Source organism: Polypterus senegalus, chromosome 15 (assembly GCF_016835505.1).
Source record: "Polypterus senegalus isolate Bchr_013 chromosome 15, ASM1683550v1, whole genome shotgun sequence".
Classification (NCBI taxonomy): Eukaryota; Metazoa; Chordata; class Cladistia; order Polypteriformes; family Polypteridae; genus Polypterus; species Polypterus senegalus.
In genome coordinates, this window is record NC_053168.1 from 10792250 (window position 1) to 10812401 (window position 20152).

General features: G+C 37.2%; 1 protein-coding gene across 4 annotated transcripts in view; it reads right to left on the reverse strand.

The window, feature by feature from the left end:
- The window catches only part of LOC120515459 (triple functional domain protein), a 322795-nt gene that overhangs the window by 17263 nt on the left and 285380 nt on the right, over positions 1 to 20152 (reverse strand). For 3 of the 4 annotated variants that reach the window (XM_039736493.1, XM_039736492.1, XM_039736495.1), the window contains 4 exons: positions 19972 to 20049; positions 17514 to 17705; positions 8620 to 8800; positions 5848 to 6587 (listed from right to left, as the gene is read on the reverse strand). In XM_039736493.1, the coding sequence (XP_039592427.1) occupies positions 5848 to 6587; positions 8620 to 8800; positions 17514 to 17705; positions 19972 to 20049 (1191 nt within the window). The remainder of the gene's footprint in view (positions 1 to 5847; positions 6588 to 8619; positions 8801 to 17513; positions 17706 to 19971; positions 20050 to 20152) is intronic. The other variant, XM_039736496.1, reaches the window with a different exon arrangement.

Here is a 20152-nt window from a genome sequence, read left to right on the forward strand (position 1 = left end):
TCTTACAGTCTCAACTGGTCAACAGTATTAATCATCAATACATATCTGACTTGCTACATAAACTGCAGTGCACAATTTAAGTGGGGATTTAAAAAATGCAGAAAAGTAAATATTGTTAAAGTAAATGCACCTTGAATATGTTTGCGATCCATGCAGTAAACTCTGCATTTTCAAAATAAAGATTGTTGCTAAAATATTTAATACGTATATAAGAATGAACTATTGTGCCATTATTAGTGGAAGACTGTTCTGTTGTAATAGCCATGAGGCATTTTTGGAGGATTGGCAAAACAGCTTAAACTCTTTAAACCTGTCTGTGGAGTGCGACTCCTCCATACACAGTTGTTAACACAGCACATCTAAACTCATCACAGTGGAATTCAGATCTTGTTAAACAACCAGCATGTTCTTGTTTTCAAAAAAGCAGAATGAGAAATAAATGAAGATAATTTTTGGCTCCTTCATAAACCACATGTCGTCTAAATGACAATTACTGTAACAAGTTCTACATCTTTTCAACACTTCAATAGACAAAAGTAAACACATTTAAGCATGTACAGGAAAAAATTTTAAAAATAAATCTGTAAAACTACCCACCCCTTTGTAAACATCAATGTACACTACAGGACCACAGACAGCCACAGCCTATCCTCACAACACTGAACTACTTTGGGCAGGCTGCCAGTCTACTGCAGGGTGAACTACCACACATACCAAACAGGCCAATGCATGTTTAGAAACATCTATGAATCTTTCGTTTGTACAATGTAGGGATATCAAAAGTATCAGAAAATCTGAGAATTACATTTGTAAAATAGTTAATGTTAATTTTTCTACAGCCTACATTACAAATGCCCTGTATTTCTGGTTAGTTTTGGGTTTTGAAAGTTGAGCCTCGTAGGCAATCAATGGCCATGGTTAGAGTTACAGACTCATTTCTTACAGTATCTTATTTCTAAATTTTGCATATGTGTGATGTTGCTTGTTTTTCTTCAGGTTAAAATGTTAGTTAAACATTTAAAGCATTAAGAAAGTGGTCTGCATATTTTCTTTAACTTGTGCACCAGTTTTACTCTGTGCAGTTCATTCACCAGCAAGCATTTTTGGCCCAAGTGCTCCATTGTTCCCTCGATTTTTAAAACTTTGCTGCAATATGTGTTGACATATTGCATTACTTTGTTTAATTATGTGCAACTTCAAAATTCTACTTCATCACATTCCTCAATATTATAATAAAAAAATCCTGGGATGAGACGAGACTCTTTAGCCTGGGACGAGACGTGACTTTTCCAGAGAGATACTTTCACGTCCTGCGAGACAAGACTTTGTGCCAAGAGATTTAACCACACCTGGGGCTGGAAATAAAAGACAAAAAGTAGCTGACAAAGTAGAACGTCGTAAAGAATTAAAAGACTTTGGCACGATGCACATGCAGAGCAGGTTAGAGATAATGAAAGAACTAAAATTCAAAAGTCTCAAAAAAATGATAGTAAAGATCGCATTAGCACAAACAAACGAAAATTATTACTACTACTGAAATAACGGAACAGCGAAAAGAGACTGAATATATAGTTCGGATTTAAACATTAATTTGGAGACTTGTAGATCGTCTTATTCGAGTTGCCATCAGGGAAAAGTACTGTTTCTTCCCAATGAAGAGGTGTAATCCGTGTATTAAAAGAATTGTTGTTTGGTGAAAGTGAAATCCACATACACGAGCGGCAGAGACACAAAGTGGCTGGCGCGTAGCACAGGCTGGGGGGGTTTGTGAGCGAAGAGAGCAGAGGACCAAGCCCCCTAGTACAATATAATGAAATTTGCTATAACTATTCAGTGCTCATTTGCATAAACGACAGCACTACTCCTCCATGAACTCATATATAATTGAATTGTGGGAAGGTGACTAAAGTAAAACTTGACTGAATGTGGTGGTCTGTGATAGCTGCTTCACAGATGGGGTCTACGTGAATGCAGCACAGTGGTGCATATTCCTTTGAGCTGAATCACAAAAAGGTGTTGTTGCTTAGCACAGCAATGATTGTGATTTTATGATTTGTTGCAATTTCCTCATACTGTTAGAGAGATCACCTCAAAATTCAACTCTGTCTTTATAAGACTGACAGCAGATAGAAGGGTAACGGTAGATTTTGGAATGGGCTGTTGCACATTAAGGTTAACAGCAAGGCTTCTGGCAGCTACTATAGTTAATTATTCCTAAATTTTCTATTCTTTGTTTTCATCAATGGACAGATTTTAATGCATACATGAATGTAATTTACTTTATTTTACTGATTCGCATTTTATACTGTATTGTAAATCAAATTTAATTACCTTTCTCAATATTGTATCTGAGTTTGAAATGTTGGTATTGTGACAAACCAAGTGCAAAGAAGTCTACGTGACCATCATCATCAGGTCCTTCCATGAAAACCCTAAATACAAAGAGGACTGTTTGACTTATGTTAGGTAGCTTGCCCAGAGGGGACTGGGCGGTCTCGTGGTCTGGAATCCCTACAGATTTTTTTTTTCTCCAGCTTTGGAGTTTTTTTTTGTTTTTTCTGTCCACCCTGGCCATCGGACCTTACTTATTCTATGTTAATTAATGTTGACTTATGTTTATTTTTTATTGTGTCTTCTATTTTTCTATTCATTTTGTAAAGCACTTTGAGCTACATTTTTTGTATGAAAATGTGCTATATAAATAAATGTTGATTGATTGATTGATTGAAAGCACTCAAATGATGGCCTAAAATCAGAAATATATGAAAAGCATACCTAGACGCAGCAAAATGGCACTGTTATATACAAAAAAAAATAAAATGGGGCATTTTTAGAAGGACATCTCTGTAAAAATGCACTATATAACAACACAACTACAGGAGTATGTCCATAAGAGTAATCAGTAAGCGCAGTCAGACACTACTACAAACAAACCTCTGGCATGCATACAATATACACAAAGTAAATATTCAAACACAGGCTAAAAATTCAGAGTCCTATATATTTTTTTTTTTATTTTACTGGACATTTCCATACCAGCACACTGGCATACTGGCCCACATCCTATAAGGTTTCTTTTGAAAAAGCTGTAACTGAAGATACTTATTTTTCATTCTGCCATTTCAAATATTTCTCAGCTCTGCTTTTCAAATGATTAAATACACTGCATTTCAGGTATGACCAATTTCCATGTACTTTTTGTTTTAAATTTAGTTATTCAATGAGCAAATTCTACAGCTGAGCTGAACACAAAAAAATTCTATTATTAAATTCCTTTGTCAGAATTAACATGGAAAATAGCACAACACGCTAAGAAAGGCACCCAATAGAATAAATTAAAACATCTGCATTTTCTAATCTGCCCATCTACTTCTGAGCCATGAGAATGAACATACTTGCATTGAACAGATAGATATACGTGTCTCTGAAGTTACTATTTTTCTCTCTGCAAAATATATTTAACCCTCACATCATCTTCAAGTGCTGACTTTATGCTGTGCCTTTAGGGTCTTTTTTGACCTGACTCTGTTACCCATTTTTTAGGGGCCCTGAACATCAAACATACATCCATCCATCTCCCCAATCCACTTTTCAAGGGCAGGTTCAGGGCAGTTAGAAAATGCAAGCCAGGAACAACACCTGCACAGGGTGCCAGTCTATCAAAAGGCGTACCACAGGCACACGAGTCTAGCATCACCAGTTCTTCTAACTTGCATGTTTTTGGACTGTTGGTGGAAACTGAAGCACCTGGAAGAGAACATGCAAACTCCAGGCAAGGAACACCTGGGAAGTGAACCCTGGTCTTCTTAAGGTGAGGCAGCAGGACTACTGCTGTACCATCGTGCTGCCCGGACATCACACATTTCACCTCAACCTTATTTTATACTGATTGACCATCTCAATCTACATTACTTTTGATCCAAACTTTTAGAACAGAAGATAATATTATGAGTTGTGAACAAACAGCGCACATCAAATGCAGTGGAAAATCCATTAAAATCAATGGTCGGTCAAAACTGACCCAAAGGAAATGGCAGTGTTCAAAATGTGTAGCGGTTGTACAAAAATGTGTTACAAAGTTAGGTCACTTTACTAAAAGCTTCCCCGTTTCTGAGCTGAAGAGACGACATTTACAATGTCTGTATTAATAAAACAAACCAACTCAAATGAAGAGTAAAATCCCCTGATGTATATGGTTAATCAAAACTGACCACAAGGACATGGCAGTGTTCAAAATGTGTAACAAAAATGCGACATCTGGAAAAGTTTTTTTTTGTTTTACTTTTTGCAAAGTCCGAGTACTTTAGTAAAAGCCTTCACATTTCTGAAGTAAAAGGGTGACATACAGGATGGTTTCCATGGGTTTTCTACAAACTACTGTAAATGAAGCTGAAAATCTAGTAAAGCTAAAGGTTGTTCAAATGTGACCCAAAGGGAATGGCAGCATTCAAAATGTGCTGTGAGTTTTTCTTTGCTTTTTGTAAAGTAACTTTTTTTCCCAAGCACACAAGATGTTGTGAGGGTTATGAAAAATGAAAAAGATGCCTCTCTTCTTTACAATTCTAAATGTGAAATTCCCAGATGCAGAAAACCTCACACAAATAAAGCATATAAGAATAATGTTAAACCCATGAAATAAAATGAACTGTTTTAATAATAGTTTATCTGCCTACTCTAACAGTCACCTCAGATCTATGTTCCCTCGTAGCCAAATGGCTGTGGTTTATAAAACATCACATCTTATAATTAAAAAAAATAAAATTGTATCAGAGAAATACTGTAAGAGATTAATTGGCAAAATGAAGAGTTTGTGCATGACATATGTATCTTCTACAAAAGCAATGAAACCTTAAAAGATAGCTACATACGTCACGTAGATAGCTTAAAATTTTATATTGCTAGACTGTAGTGTTATGTGCAGTTAAGATGGCATCAGACTAGCAGGCATGAAAAAGCAGAGGGATTATATTGAAGAGATAGCTAGCTTCATGTGTGGACTATGGAATTTAAAAGCAGTAGTAGCAGAAGCAAGTTTTCAACCACATAGCCGAGGAGTTGTGACACTTCAGATGAAAGCAGCAGTACTCTTGTTAGTGGAAGTAAAGACTCTAAATGACCACCAGCCGAGTTTTTTTCTTTGTCTTGATTGTATGTTTAGGTTAAAACACTCAGGACAGGGGAAACTTCAAGATAGTTGAGAGAAAAACAGGCAGAATTAAGATTTTTAAGTCAGATTAGTAGGTTTTAATAGAAGACATCCAGAGCAGGTAGGCAGACAATCATGACAAATGAACCCTTTACACCTTGATTAATATGATATATTCAGACTGTAAAGCTTCAAACTTCTTCCCCTCAAAAGTGCTGGCTCTAAAAAGAGCTGCACAGCAGCACTTAAACATTTGCATTTATTTTTCTGTTCTTTACACCCACAAATGAAGGAGTAAAGGGTTTATCTTTAAGCAGAATGTTAAAAATATAGGAAAGCTCTGGTGACCAATTAGTAGTTTCATTTTCAATCACAAAGATAAAGATGAAGAACACTTGCTGAATGTTAATTTGTTTTGCTGCACAGGCAAACAGTGCTTCAAGAATAGAGTGAGAAGCCAAGTTAGTAAAAAAAAAGCCTAAAAATGGCAAAAGTCTGGTTCACGTGGTTCTTGCAGTTATTAGAAAGCAGCCAAAGTGGTTATTCGTCCATTCACCAGTGAAGAGTGGCACCCTAGGTACCAAGCAGAAGAAAGGAACCGGTAAGGTGAAGTAAGAAGCAAGTTAGTATGGAGAGTGATGGTGATACATAGGAGGCAAGACTTGAGAAGAGCCCGATGCATATGCTGGCTTCATTCTTACCCCATTGCTCTGGGTGGAGTGCACTGACTGTTCACTGGTAGATGAGCAGGTGCTCATGCGGTCTGTGTCCTTGCTGTGGGTTGAATGGCGTTGAGTCTGGCGCCCAAGTGAGTCTGTCTCGCTAGGGAAAGTGAAAGAACCAGGACGACTTGCTGGTGAGGATGGCATGGAGCTCCAGAAAGAAGGACCCTTTTGCACAGGGCTGCTTGGGGTGAAGAGTTCCTTGCTGAAAGGTGAAGGAGGAAGTGGAGATCCCATAGGGGAAATGGCACCAGGTCGAGGTTTAGCCAGTGTGAGCAGGCCTTTGGAGGCCTTTGGAGAATTACTTTTTGTGTCCTCCAAGATGCCATGTAGTTCTTTTAAGCTTGCCTCTGCTGAACTACTTTGTTTGATGTTGCTGGGTTTCTCAAGAACCTTCATCTTTGTAATCTCTTTGTCTGTGACTTTCTCTGGACGATCTGTGAGGAAGGAGTTGCTGTTGCCTGTTGATGGCAGAGAAAGGATGCGAAAGGACGTACCTGACATCTTGTCTGCCCCTTCTGGTATGGAGGATGCAGAGGATACCAGCACTGGTGAATGGTGCCTGACAGGCTGGGGGATGCGAGAGGGTCTCGATCGACTCCCCATTACGCTACTGCTGGTCACCATATTGACGTTGCTGCAAGTATTGCTGGCTGTGCTGCTGCTGGCTCCATCAGCACCTACATGATTTTTCTGATACTCAACTGGAGATGTCAAATCTGTGGACAATAGTGACAGTGACACATTAAACTGAAACAATAATACAAGGGTGACATTTAAGTTAAACCAAGACCACCATAAAGAATAGGATTCATCACCTAACAAAACTCTTCCTTGCAACAGAACTATTTTTATTGGTTAACACTAGAGGTGCTTTTTAAAAGACAAAGTGATTATTTCTGACAAATTATCCCTGAATAAAAAGTGTTACACATCTGATTGTTTAAAACACAAAACGATCTTCTGAAGTATCTAGCTGCAATATGCAAACTAAGTATTGTAAATCAATTAAACAGGCTCAAAAATACTTAAAGGTTCATTTTAGCAGAGCTGATACGGTTCTTTAAAAGTTAATTAAAACAGAAATTTGTCAAGCAGTTATTGAAATTGCTTCTATTTAATAAAGGTAGAATCTGACACAAACATTCAAATAATAAAAATATTACATTTTAAAATTGTTTTACTACACTGTCTTTCCCTCTTCATTTATCTTGCTCTTTTTTGTTTCCTACTTTTTACTCAAAAAGATATTGCTTTTAAAAAAAACGTTCTTTTTCTCTAACTTTTTTCTAAGTGAGAATAATTATCACAATGTACTTGTTACAATCTCTGTAAATAAAATCGTAACAGACTCTTCGCCTGTCCTGACTTTGTAAGCTTTGTTAATGTTAGTTTTGTACAATAAGGACCTCATTTCAACCCACAAGATTGTCTCTCATCTTTTTTGTTGCTCACGAAGCATGCAAAAATGGGTGAGTGGAGTTTCACAAAACTTTGCATGTAGCTTACTATATTTTTCCAAATTAAATATAGGCTTGTATGGCACTTTCTAAGATGTAATTAGGAAATGTGCCTTTAATAGGATGAGTGCAAAACAAATGCATCACTTCAAAAGGTCAGCGTTAAAGATCATTAAATTGTACATACATATTACTACTGCTACAACTTAAAATGGAGATGTCAAGGCCTTTCAAAATAACCAAGGTAAAAGAGGGTTGGTAAGGTAGGGAGTTTGAGATTCAAAACCACAATATCACTCAAAATTGTGCATCACTCATAAACAGCTAGGTCTACTTGTATTTACATTATTATTAATTCAATTTAAAATACAGGCTTCAGGGCCTTTAAAGAATTTCACTGGGGTGGTGTAATGGGAGGGCCAACACCAGAAAAACCACACATTGCTCCACAACAGCTGGTTGGATTCTCATGAAATTTTGAATGTACAGTATATTTCAGTTAACCCAACTTGAAATAGAAAGTTTATGGAAGACAAAAAATTTCATCATGAACAACGGTTCAATACAGTAAAAAAACACAGCAGTTTTGCCCATCTTACATACAAATATGAGTAGTTTGATTCAACAACCCATAAAGTTTATTGATGTGGCATTAAGCATCGATATGTGAAGCACAGTCAACTAAGAATAACAAAGAAATGCCATTCTTGCTTGAAACCCAGCAAGGAGTTACCTAAATTATGGAATCCGATCATACATATAAAAAACAAACTCTCGACAAACTGATAGAGAGGTAGTGTAGATGACAGATGAAACATTTTCATTTCAGCCAGCAATGACAAAAGGGAAAATATTAAAAAACACAAAAATTTGCTTCCTTACCTTGCCCACTTATACAAATGTGCGGGCAATGCCAGGTACTTCAACTGAATAAACCTGAATTTGTTTACAAACCTAAAGCAGTACAGAAGGTCCTAACTTTAAATGAGGTTTTAAGATGTTGCAGTCAGTCATCAAAGATCACAGAATTAAACTCTACAAATAAGAATGCACTGTACAAAAAAGATACTTGTCATCTCCCAGTCAAACAAATGATAAAACAGAAATGGACACACACTCCTTACAACACTGTTTTATTAATGAAGGAGTGAAACTGACCCTGTGCTAGGATATAGCGGGTTGGAAAATGACTGACAGGCAATTTACTATAATTTATTTTTAAAGCTTTAAATTATAAAATGTAAAAATTGTTTATTCATTTAATGAAATATATTTCTTTAAAAAATATTACCATTTAAAAAATTTCTCTGGTTTTCCAGAATTTGGTTGATTTCATGGATCCACACTTGCCGGACTCCAGGGTTGGCACAGTGCAAGACAAATGTTTCAATATTGCTGTCAGAAGACCTGGAGGCCAGTGCAAATTTGCAGGGGTCACCATCAACATTATCCTCCAGTCCAAGACAGCTTACCTTTGGTAAAGGAACAAATTCATTAACAGGTGGATAAATGCAGAAAGAGAAATTAAATTGGGCAGAAATTACAAGCTGCCTGATGCAGAGATGTTTTACTCTATTCCCTAAAAAAATCCTAATAAATTCATCAATTCTAATATTTGCTGTCTAACAAATCTAATTAACAGGTTTTTTAATATCAACAAAATAATTGTATTATCAAAAATTATTTTTATATTAACATAAGTTACAAAAACCCATAATGGAGTACTCCACCCATAAATAGTATTTTTTAAATATGTCACTTACCGCCATGTGTTATGTAGTGATAGCTGAGAAACAAGTTTAATTTCATGTGATTATGGAGAACGGAAATAGCACAAGCACATCTCTCCAGTGTTGCTGTCACTACACTGGTTACCTGTGCCATTTAAAATTGACTTTAAAATACTGCTGATGGTTTACAAAGCCTTAAATAATCTGCTCCATCCTACATTTCAGAATGCCTCTCACCTTACACCCCAAATCATAACCTTAGATGTTCAAATGAGTGTCTGCTTATAATTGCAAGAGCTAAACTTAAAAGAAGTGCTGAGGTGGCCTTCAGCTGTTATGCACCTAAAATCTAGAATAGCTTATCGATAGAAATTTGCCCGGCTAATATGGTGGAGCACTTTAAAAAACGGCTAAAAACACATTATTTTAATATGGCTTTCTTATAGCTTCATTTTAGTGTAACCCTGATATTCTATATATGCATTTAATTCATGGCTCCGCAATCCATACTAACCCCTACTTTCTCTGCTGTTCTTTTTACAGGTTTTCTGTGGTGGTGATCTGCACCGCCACCACCTGATCAGGGCACCATGCAGTCCCTACATTGATGGATTGAAGGCCAGATGTCCACATGACCATGATCATCTAATTCTTCTATGTGAATCCTGAAACCCATGAGGACTGATTGAGATCATTTATGTTAGGTAGACTGTCCAGTGGGGGCCAGGCAATTTAGGAACCCCTGCAGATTTTGTTTTTTTATTATTTTTCCTCCAGCCCTCTGTATTTTTTTTTCTGTCCTCCTGGCCATTGGACCTTACTAAGTAATAAAGAACTTGCCTAATCGTATTTTTATATTTTCTTTCTTCATTTTGTAAAGCACTTTGAGCTACATCATTTGTATGAAAACGCGCTACAGAAATATATGTTGCTGTTGTCATCCAGCGTTGGTATCCATATATGCCCATTCTATGATAATTTTTTTTAGTTATCTCTGTTTTCCATGAAATTAAAAAAAATTTAACCCTTCACTACACACCACATGAGTTAAGCAAAACGTTATCATTCTTGGATGGAGTATTCCTGGGCAAAGTAAGTTTTTCATAATCATGATATACAGTGTGACACAGAAAGACTTTTGAAAAACCCAATAAAAATAGAAGAATTCCAACAAAATAAATTTATTGACAGCAATTGAACCACTACAACTTGCCTTTTAAGAGACAGTAATCCAAATTATCAATGTCTGAAAATTACGTCCTGTACGTATGCATTCTTCCAATCTGCTGTTGAGGTTCCCCATTGATCGCTGCAACATCTCAGCTGGGATACCATGAATTTCGTCTTGAAATCTTTGTTACAATTCATTCAGTGTCCTTGGCCGAGTCATGTAGTCCCGACTCTTAAGGTAGCCCCACAAGAAAAAAAATCAGAAACGGACAAATCCGCTGATCTTGAGGGCCAGGAAATGTCACCGAATCCTGAGATGACACGGTTACCGAACAATTCTCGCACAGCTGCCATTGATTGCCTTGCAGTGTGCGATGTCGCACCATCCTGTTGAAACCAGGTTTCGTGAAGTTGTGGAAAATTGTTCAATGCAGGTGCAACAAAAGATTGCAACATCTCAACATACCGATCTGAATTGACAGTCACTGTGATCCACTCTTCATTTTCAAAAAAGTAAGGTCCGATGACCCCATGTGACGAAACTGCACACCATACTGTCAACTTGCTGATGTGTAAAGGGTGTTCATGAACTTCATTAGGGTTGCTGTCTGCCCAGTAACGATAGTTCTGCTTATTCATGTAACCTGTGAGATGAAAATGGGCCTCATCTGACATCCACAGCTTGTCCAGAAATTCATTGTCCTCATTTATGTTTGTCATAATTTCCTGACAGAATTCTATTCGGTACTGGTGATCGTTCTCCTTCAGTTGTTGCACGATCTGCAGCTTGTACGGATGAAATTTTAAATCAAAATGGAGAATTCAGCGAACACTCTCTCGGGATACTCTGACCACAGCTGCTTGCTTATGAACTGAACGCTGTGGGCATCCTTATGTCTGAAGCGCGTACAGCTTCGATATTCTGTGGAGTACGAGCACTTCTCGGTCGTCCTGTCGGTTTCTTTTTTAGAGCAGATCCAGTCTCTTCAAAGTTTTTAATCCAAGTTTTTATCGCATGTTTCGAGGGAACCCGATGTTGAAAAAACGTCGGAACTCCCTCTGCGCACCTTCCAAACTATCATTGTTTTTGTAAAACATTTTTATGGCGAAAGCACACTGTTGACCATTCCACTGATCCATGATTACTAAATGGCGAGATTGTTTACAGCTCAAGGTCCCTGTTCCGCAGTGCTGCCAACTGTACATGGCTGCCACTACGCATTTCAAAAGTTCCCATTTTTCTGTGTCACCCTGTATAATTATGGCAAAAATGTATGTTCTGAGTGAAGTGTTTTGTTTTTTTTAATAAATTTTAAAAATGCCTTACCTGTTCTTGTAGCTTACAATAGGGCTAATGGGGACACAGGTCCAAAGATAGAAAAAGCCTTAAAACTTACCAAATCCCTCTATTTTTCAAGCCAAAAATGTTATTGAGTATGTGTCTTGTATTTGTTATTGAGTATATGTGTCTGGAAATTACATTGCAAAACAGTGTAAATGCACAGTATTAAAATGTAAAAAGGACAAAGAGCAAAACACTGTTATGATATTCAGCCATTTTAAAGGGAGACCAGCTGTGTACTTCACTTCTCTTTACTTTGTTCTCCTCACCTCTCCTCCTCTTTTCAGACTGTGGATCATAGATTCACCTCAGAAAGTAATCACAAAGCACTGCTATTGATAATATTAAAATGCTAATATCGAAAAGTCAAGTGTAGTACCATTCTATAGACAACTAGACAATAACTGAAAAAGTTACATGTTATGTTTGCTTATATTCTTACACTACATGGAAGCCTATTTAATCTATTCATCCAATTTCATTATTTAGCAAATGTATGCTGCCATTGGATTGATAATGGACACATGTGCAACAGCAGGAGAAAACATACCCTGCAATAAGAACTACACCAACATTATATGCAATGCTCAAAAGTGGAACCAAATTACTGGCAGTACACTGTATTATTAACTTCTTTGTTTTACTCACGATACAGTATTAATTTTACATGAAATTTAATCTCACTCCAATTCCCCACACAACAATTGGGAGCATGCATGGGTTACATGGGCATCCCTTTGGTCTGGTCCAGCCACTCAGGTCCTCAACAATGAGGATCCTGTGAGTCGAATCAAACCTTGGAGAATCACACCACATGGCCAGAGTGTCGTAATTGACGCTCCCTCACAATGCAGGTACCGTGCCTCATTTGGGACTGCGTGAGCAACCATTTGTTTGATACAAAGTCAGATCAGCAGTACCCAAGGATTCTCCGAAGAGACACAGTACCGAAGAAGTGCAGTGTTTTTCTCAGGTCACTGGATGGCGCCCAAGTCTCGCAACCATATAGCAAAACAGGGAGCATCAGAACTATAAAGACTTGGACCTTAGCAGAGATATTGGAAGCGCCACACACCCCTTTCCAGTGACCTCATGATCCTTCATGCTCTCCCAATCCGGCTACTGACATCATAGGAAGAGCAAGCAGAGATCGGTGCACACTGATATAAATACATATCTAAATGTCTTAGGGTCCTTCATGGGGATCAGAGCAGGTGTCTGTACACACTGGTAAGCCCACTTCAAGGCCTGGTTATACGCATACTTGCATCCATGAGGGTCGAATCATGGGGAAGGCGCAAGTCAAGAATGATCTCCAGAGGGTGCATCAGTTTGTCATAAGGTGAACACATACGCAAAGCCTACAGTCAATTTAGCAATGCAAAGTCACCCATGTTTAAACAGACTGAAATTTAGTAAGTTCAGTCATTCCTGCCTCACAGTACCATGGTATGCATGAGATTTGCATGTTCTCCCCATAGACTTAAAGACAGAAATGAGTGAGTGTCAGTTACTCATATAAACACGTTGTCCTCCTTTTTTTCTTAATTATCATATCCTCAGCAAGACTGACTCATCTTCGAGACTGAAATTGCCTGCTTATTCAAAGCTCCTTATTCAGATGGCAACTGATTCACAGCTACTTATAAAGGGTGGCTTGGCTCTTTCAAAAATCTAATGCTTTTATTAAAAATACAGTAAGAGTATTCGGTTTAGTTCATATTTCTTGTTATGTGAACAAGGTACAATGAAACTCATTTTCACTATGCTGCATCTTAGTGTGATTCTCACGCTGCAGGATATGTATAATAACAACACATAATGTAAAGGGCAGAAAGTTCTCTCTTTTCAAGGAAAAACAATTGTTATTACAAGCAATGGCAGAACATAACCACTAAAGAAACAGCTGCAGAAGTAAAATTAGAAAGTCTGGTGAATTGGTGGGGATGTTATAATTCCACTTAAGATGGTGGCTGTGAGTAGACGAGCAAACAGAAAATGTATTGCCTCAAGAAACATAAGACCAAGCACCTGTGATAAAATAATTATTTCTGATTTCCTTTTGGAATCACAAAGATGCCTCAAACACGGAAGGAAAGTTTATTTAACACTAGAATTACCAGAGCCTACGAAAAAACTCGTAATTCCGTCCCACCTTAAATCGCTTCTTAAAATCGTTCACAGCTTTCCACCAGCGTCTTTTGTCATCTAAATGTGCTGATAAAAATCAGACTGCAAGCAGCTGGCTATTCCATCCCCCCACCGACTTAGAACGTGCACAAACTTTTCCCAGCTCATGCCTTGATTGATTATCTGGGAGTGAAATGGAGTTTTAGAGTGGAAAGAATAGATCATTATTTGGAATACACACATTTCACGTGTGTTCCGTTTCTACAGTAATCCGTGTAAACACATTTTTAAAACAGAAACGTTTTTCATATTGTAGTAGTAAATGACAAAATGTAAGCATAAACTATATAATGTATGAAGCCTGAAGTCCAAATATCAAACACTTCCAAAAAAGGTACACATATAATAGAACAAGTATGCTTTTATTCAAAAATATAACTGCAGAAAAAAGCCACCTTAGCATGCCACATTTACACATACTTACTACGATAGCATAATGGTATCAGCAACTGACTAGTATCCAAAAGGTCATGAGTTCGATCCCACATGGTTCAGTTTTGAGAAGTAAACTGCTCTTATTCTTACTATTTTAGAATAAAAACACGCATTTGATTTCAGTGTGTAACAGCCAATGTAATTTATGATACTTGTAAAGGTTAGTTTTTTTTTATTCACTTTTCATTCTCTCAGTCGTGTTCAGGATCCTTCCCTACCCCCCATCTGAGAATGCTGTTTTCACATAAAGATGCGCTGTGGCTCTGCAGCGTACTTGTGACTGCATTCTCGTACCAATGCTTGCGAACTGAAGTGCCTGCGTGCACTTTTCGTGGCATTACACGTCTATTTTTTTGAGCATGCCCGTGTCGCTCAAACACAGGAACATATGTTGGTGTACAAGAATAAAAAACAAGTGCACTTTTATTCTAGACTATAAGTGAAGAAAAATAAAGCAAGTTACAGTAGGCGGTTGATACGACAGCTTGCGTGGTGCAATGCTAAGAACTGCTGATTTCGATCCGTGCTATATAAAATCATCACATTCAAATATTAACAATTTCCACACACCCTTCCTACATTCACGACATGTGTACTTGTTGCAGTGTACACATCTCTCTGGCTATGGTTCCTATTACACTGAATGAGCACCTGACATTGTACTTTCTTCCCTATATAAATCACATTCGAGTATAGCGCGTCTCCAAATAAATCACATTTGAGTTATAGCGCGTCTTTATGTGAAAACAGCATTGTCAGATTTGGGGGGGGGATCGTGAACGCGACTGAGAGAATGGAACTGAATAAAAAAAAAAGACTGAAATCAAATGTATGTTTTTATTCTAAAATAGTTAAGTACATGCAATATTATTTGAAAGCGAACAGCGTCAGATCGGGTTTGAATACACGCTGACGCTGAACTCCCTGTCTATCTACATAGTAATAACAGTAATTTTATTATTATATAGGAGCTTCCCTGTCTGCCTATCATATAGTGCCTTTCCTTCCTACCTATCTATATATCTATCCCCTTAGCTGTTTTTTTATATCTATTATACAGTGCCTTCCCTGTTTATTTATATATCTAGTGCCTTCTCTGCCTGTTTGTCTGTCTGATTGCATATAGCGCTGAACTTACTGCTCTGTACTATTCTGTCCTCTGCATGTCATGGAGTACAAAAGAAACAGCACCATACAGCAACATGTGCGAACTGGCAAGATCGGGGAAAAAACACGCGGTCACTGATTACAAACCGCAAGATGAATGAAAGAGACAATATATGTAAAAACATCATCGCACTAATGCAATATTATTTGAAAACGAACAGCGTCAGATCGGGTTTGAATACACGCTGACGCTATTACAGAAGGCGTCAGCTTATTCAGTGCAGCAGTTTCAACGCACAGTACATGCAATATTATTTGAAAACGAACAGCGTCAGATCGGGCATATTCAAACCCGATCTGACGCTGTTCGTTTTCAAATAATATTGCATGTACTTAACTATTTTAGAATAAAAACATACATTTGATTTCAGTCTTTTTTTTTTATTCAGTTCCATTCTCTCAGTCGCGTTCACGATTCCCCCCCATCATCAATCTGACAATGCTGTTTTCACATAAAGACGCGCTATAACTCAAATGTGATTTATTTGGAGACGCTATACTCGAATGTTATTTATATAGGGAAGAAAGTACAATGTCAGGTGCTCATTCAGTGTAATAGGAACCATAGCACAGAGAGATGTGTACACTGCAACAAGTACACATGTCGTGAATGTAGGAAGGGTGTGTGGAAATTGTTAATATTTGAATGTGATGATTTTATATAGCACGGATCGGAAATCAGCAGTTCTTAGTATTGCACCACGCAAGCTGTCGTATCAAGCGCCTACTGTAACTTGCTTTATTTTTCCTCACTTATAGTCTAGAATAAAAGTGCACTTGTTTTTTATTCTTGTACACCAACATATGTTCCTGTGTTTGAGCGACACGGGCATGCTCAAAAAAATAGACGTATAATGCCACGAAAAGTGCACGCAGGCACTTCAGTTCGCAAGCATTGGTAAGAGAATGCAGTCACAAGTACGCTGCAGAGCTGCAGCGCATCTTTATGTGAAAAGATCATTCTCAGATGGGGGGTAGGGAAGGATCCTGAACACGATGGAGACTGAGAATGAAAAGTGAATAAAAAAAACCAAACTAACCTTTACAAGTATCATAAATTACATTGGCTATTACACACTGAAATCAAATGCGTGTTTTTATTCTAAAATAGTAAGAATAAGAGCAGTTTACTTCTCAAAACTGAACCATGTGGGATCGAACTCATGACCTTTTGGATACTAGTCCGTTGCTGATACCATTATGCTATCGTGTAGTAAGTATGTGTAAATGTGGCATGCTAAGGTGGCTTTTTTCTGCAGTTATATTTTTGAATAAAAGCATACTTGTTCTATTATATGTGTACCTTTTTTGGAAGTGTTTGATATTTGGACTTCAGGCTTCATACATTATATAGTTTATGCTTACATTTTGTTATTTACTACTACAATATGAAAAACGTTTCTGTTTTAAAAATGTGTTTACACGGATTACTGTAGAAACGGAACACACGTGAAATGCGTGTATTCCAAATAATGATCTATTCTTTCCACTCTAAAACTCCATTTCACTCCCAGATAATCAATCAAGGCATGAGCTGGGAGAAGTTTGTGCACGTTCTAAGTCGGTGGGGGGATGGAATAGCCGGCTGCTTGCAGCCTGATTTTTATCAGCACATTTAGATGACAAAAGACGCTGGTGGAGAGCTGTGAACGATTTTAAGAAGCGATTTAAGGTGGGACGGAATTACGAGTTTTTTCGTAGGCTCTGGTAATTCTAGTGTTAAGCTGTAACCTTTGCTGCTTCAAAGTGGATGTATTTGGAAAGTTTTAAGATTTTTCATTCCATTATAGACCCATTTCCTCAATATTGTAGGCCGCAAGAACTGGGAAGGTATTTTTAAAATTAATAAAAAAAAAAAACAAACACAATTTTATATGGAAAATTAATATATACCACGAATATGAAGAAATCACTGACTTAACAATACCAAAATTACCCGCCAAGTATACATTTTCCAGAACTAGAAAAGTCCTGTTAATATTAACACAACATTCACTCTTCTGTACTTAAAGCACAATTTTCTTATGTGTTTAAAAAGGAAATAAAAAACCATTGGTAAATATATTTTGCTGTAAAACAATACTGTAGTAATTTTCATTAAAGAAGTTAAGTAAAATATACTTTTCAAACTTGGCAAAAGTTGCGAAATACCTTTATACTGTTTCTAAATAGGTATCCAGGCACAGAAAAGCCTTTCTTCCTATCAAGTGGCTCACTGAAAATTACTATTTGTTCAAAGAGAAAGACCCGCCTCTCTTTCATACGTGCAAGTGGTGCAGAATCAGAGTCAGCCACCAGAAAGGTGTCCTGTAGGAGTAGTCTGCCCTGGGCAACAATTTTGCCCTAAAATGAAAAGGAGGACAAAAAACATACATTAAAAAGTAAAAATTTTCAGTTTCACTATTTTTGAAGAGAGAATCAATTTTCTTTTTATAGCGTCAAAAAAATTGAATTGGAAAAGATCAGCATTATCACCTGAATACACTGCAGTGCATATTTTTATGTCAAAAACAAAACTCCTGTTTTTATTATAGTAATCTGACATTTGTAACAGAAAGTATCTAGTCCATAGACACTTTACATTTAACCAATTAACACACTTCGTACATATAGAAAAACATCAAATCTGACATTATTTCAAATCTTTACAATATTTACAACTTTCCCACAAAGACAAAAGAAACAGGATAGTCTCTAAGTGTTATAACATAACACTGGAAACTTCTAGAAACCTTGTGGTTTTATTCCAGAAGGTCTAAGTTGCAGACCTCCTGAGCTCCATTCTGAAGCCAATCAAACTACACACTTACAATATTTAGCAACCTTTGCATTAAATGTCAGTGATGATATGCGACACATTAAGTCATGCACGTATTTATCAACTTACCCATTTCAATGTGTACCTCATAAAACATCCTTAAACTATGTAAGGATATAGGGACAGCTTAGCTATTAATCTTACAAATGGGCCTGATAAGACTAAATAGTCTCCTGCCATTTGTTAAAATTCTCAATTATGGTTAAGTTTGGGTTGTGAGACGAGTAGTGATGACTATTGAGTAGCCTTGTCTCGTAGTGAGTATGTTGTGTAGTAGGACTGTCTTTCTGGGAGCGCCACCGTTATGTAGTGCTGCAGACCACAGCCAGATCGTTTAAGAGTTTCTTATGTCTAAATCACATGGCATAAACATGTAGTCTGATTGGTTGCTCAGCAATCTCCTGAATCACTAAGTTCAGGAGGTTTGCAGCTAGGCACTGGCCATTATAAGTAGAAAACTCTTAAAGAACTGGCAAGCATTGAAGCAAATCCTCAAACATGTTATCCTCCACAGCTGTAAAAATGCACTACATGATCAAACACTCAAGGAATTAGAATGGGAAGCCCTTTCAGAAGCCAACAGTCCATACAGCACTTCTCAGATGTAGCCTCCTATGAACAGCAACTTTAAATACACCTCAAATACTTCACCACAACTGAAAGAATTAAAAAGAAAGCAGTGGGCACATTAAATCAATTTGACTGATCTAATGTAACAAATATTTAACTATTTAGACAAACTATATGTTGGCTCTGGTGATTCGCAAGTTTACGTTTCACTGATCCACCTATCTGTGGGTATGTCATCAATAATTGAGTCAAAATTATTTTGTGAGTTTTGGGATCTGTTGTGAAAAACGACAGACCAAGCTGTAAAAGCTCCACTTAAACAGACTGCAATTCCCAGTAATTCAGAGTACTGCATCATTGGGAAACGTTGGTGATTGCCACATGGGCTGCTGGGTGAAAGTTGAGGGCACTAGTTTTAAAAGTGAGTCATTAAAAGCTGACAGGATTACAATCTGTGGTGTCTTTTTGTGCATTATATCTTCCATGCCTATTAAAGGATGTTGGTGACAGCAACATACTGTAAGAAGGTTTTCAGCAGGCATGATGATGATGCTTTGCTTGTCTCAGTACAATATACAAAATATTCAATGCCTACATCTGTAAAAGACCTTCAACTGCATCAAAAATTCAAGCTCCAAAAGGGCAAAATCATGTTATAAGCCAATGCAAGGCTATAGTAGCCTTCAGCTACATCGATACTACTGCATCTTTGGTTACAAATGTAAGCAGTAGTCACGCCATCGCTACCTGGTGTGTACTACATTCATATGTGTTTTCAGTTGTTTAAATGTAGGCAGAGATACTTACACAAACGATGTGAAAATGCTAGTGTGGACAGAGATTGTTTTCATTTAAAATTCAATTTTCCACTGCATTTAGGGTGCATTGTTTGTTCATTACTTATATAAACATAAAAAAAAAAAATTAAGATCTGTATTACATGATCAGATGGCCAATCAATATAGAATAGGTCTGGAGAGAAAAATTTGAAAGGGTAAATCAGAAATTAATAATAACAATGACCTGGTATGCCACACATTGCTCCAGCACATGAATACATAAAAATGTTAAATACTGGAAGTTTTTTTTTTTAAACTCACTGCAGTCAATAGGGGAAAACATTTACTTGTATTTTCCTGCAGCATGTACAATTAATCTGCATATTCATACACTAGGTGTAAAAAGGTTAAAAAGTAAATGAAAAAATATTTAACACTTTACATCAAAGCCCTGGAGCCTCCCAACATTCATCATGTCGTTGCACCTTTTGGGTACGATGCACATGACTTCAACAGCTTTCTGTAACAAAGACAAAGTTAGAAAGTTTAAAGGTTAGAGTAGTGTTTAAAAATGTGCTAGAAAAATATTATCAAACTTCAAAGTAGTCAAAAAAAGTCATGCT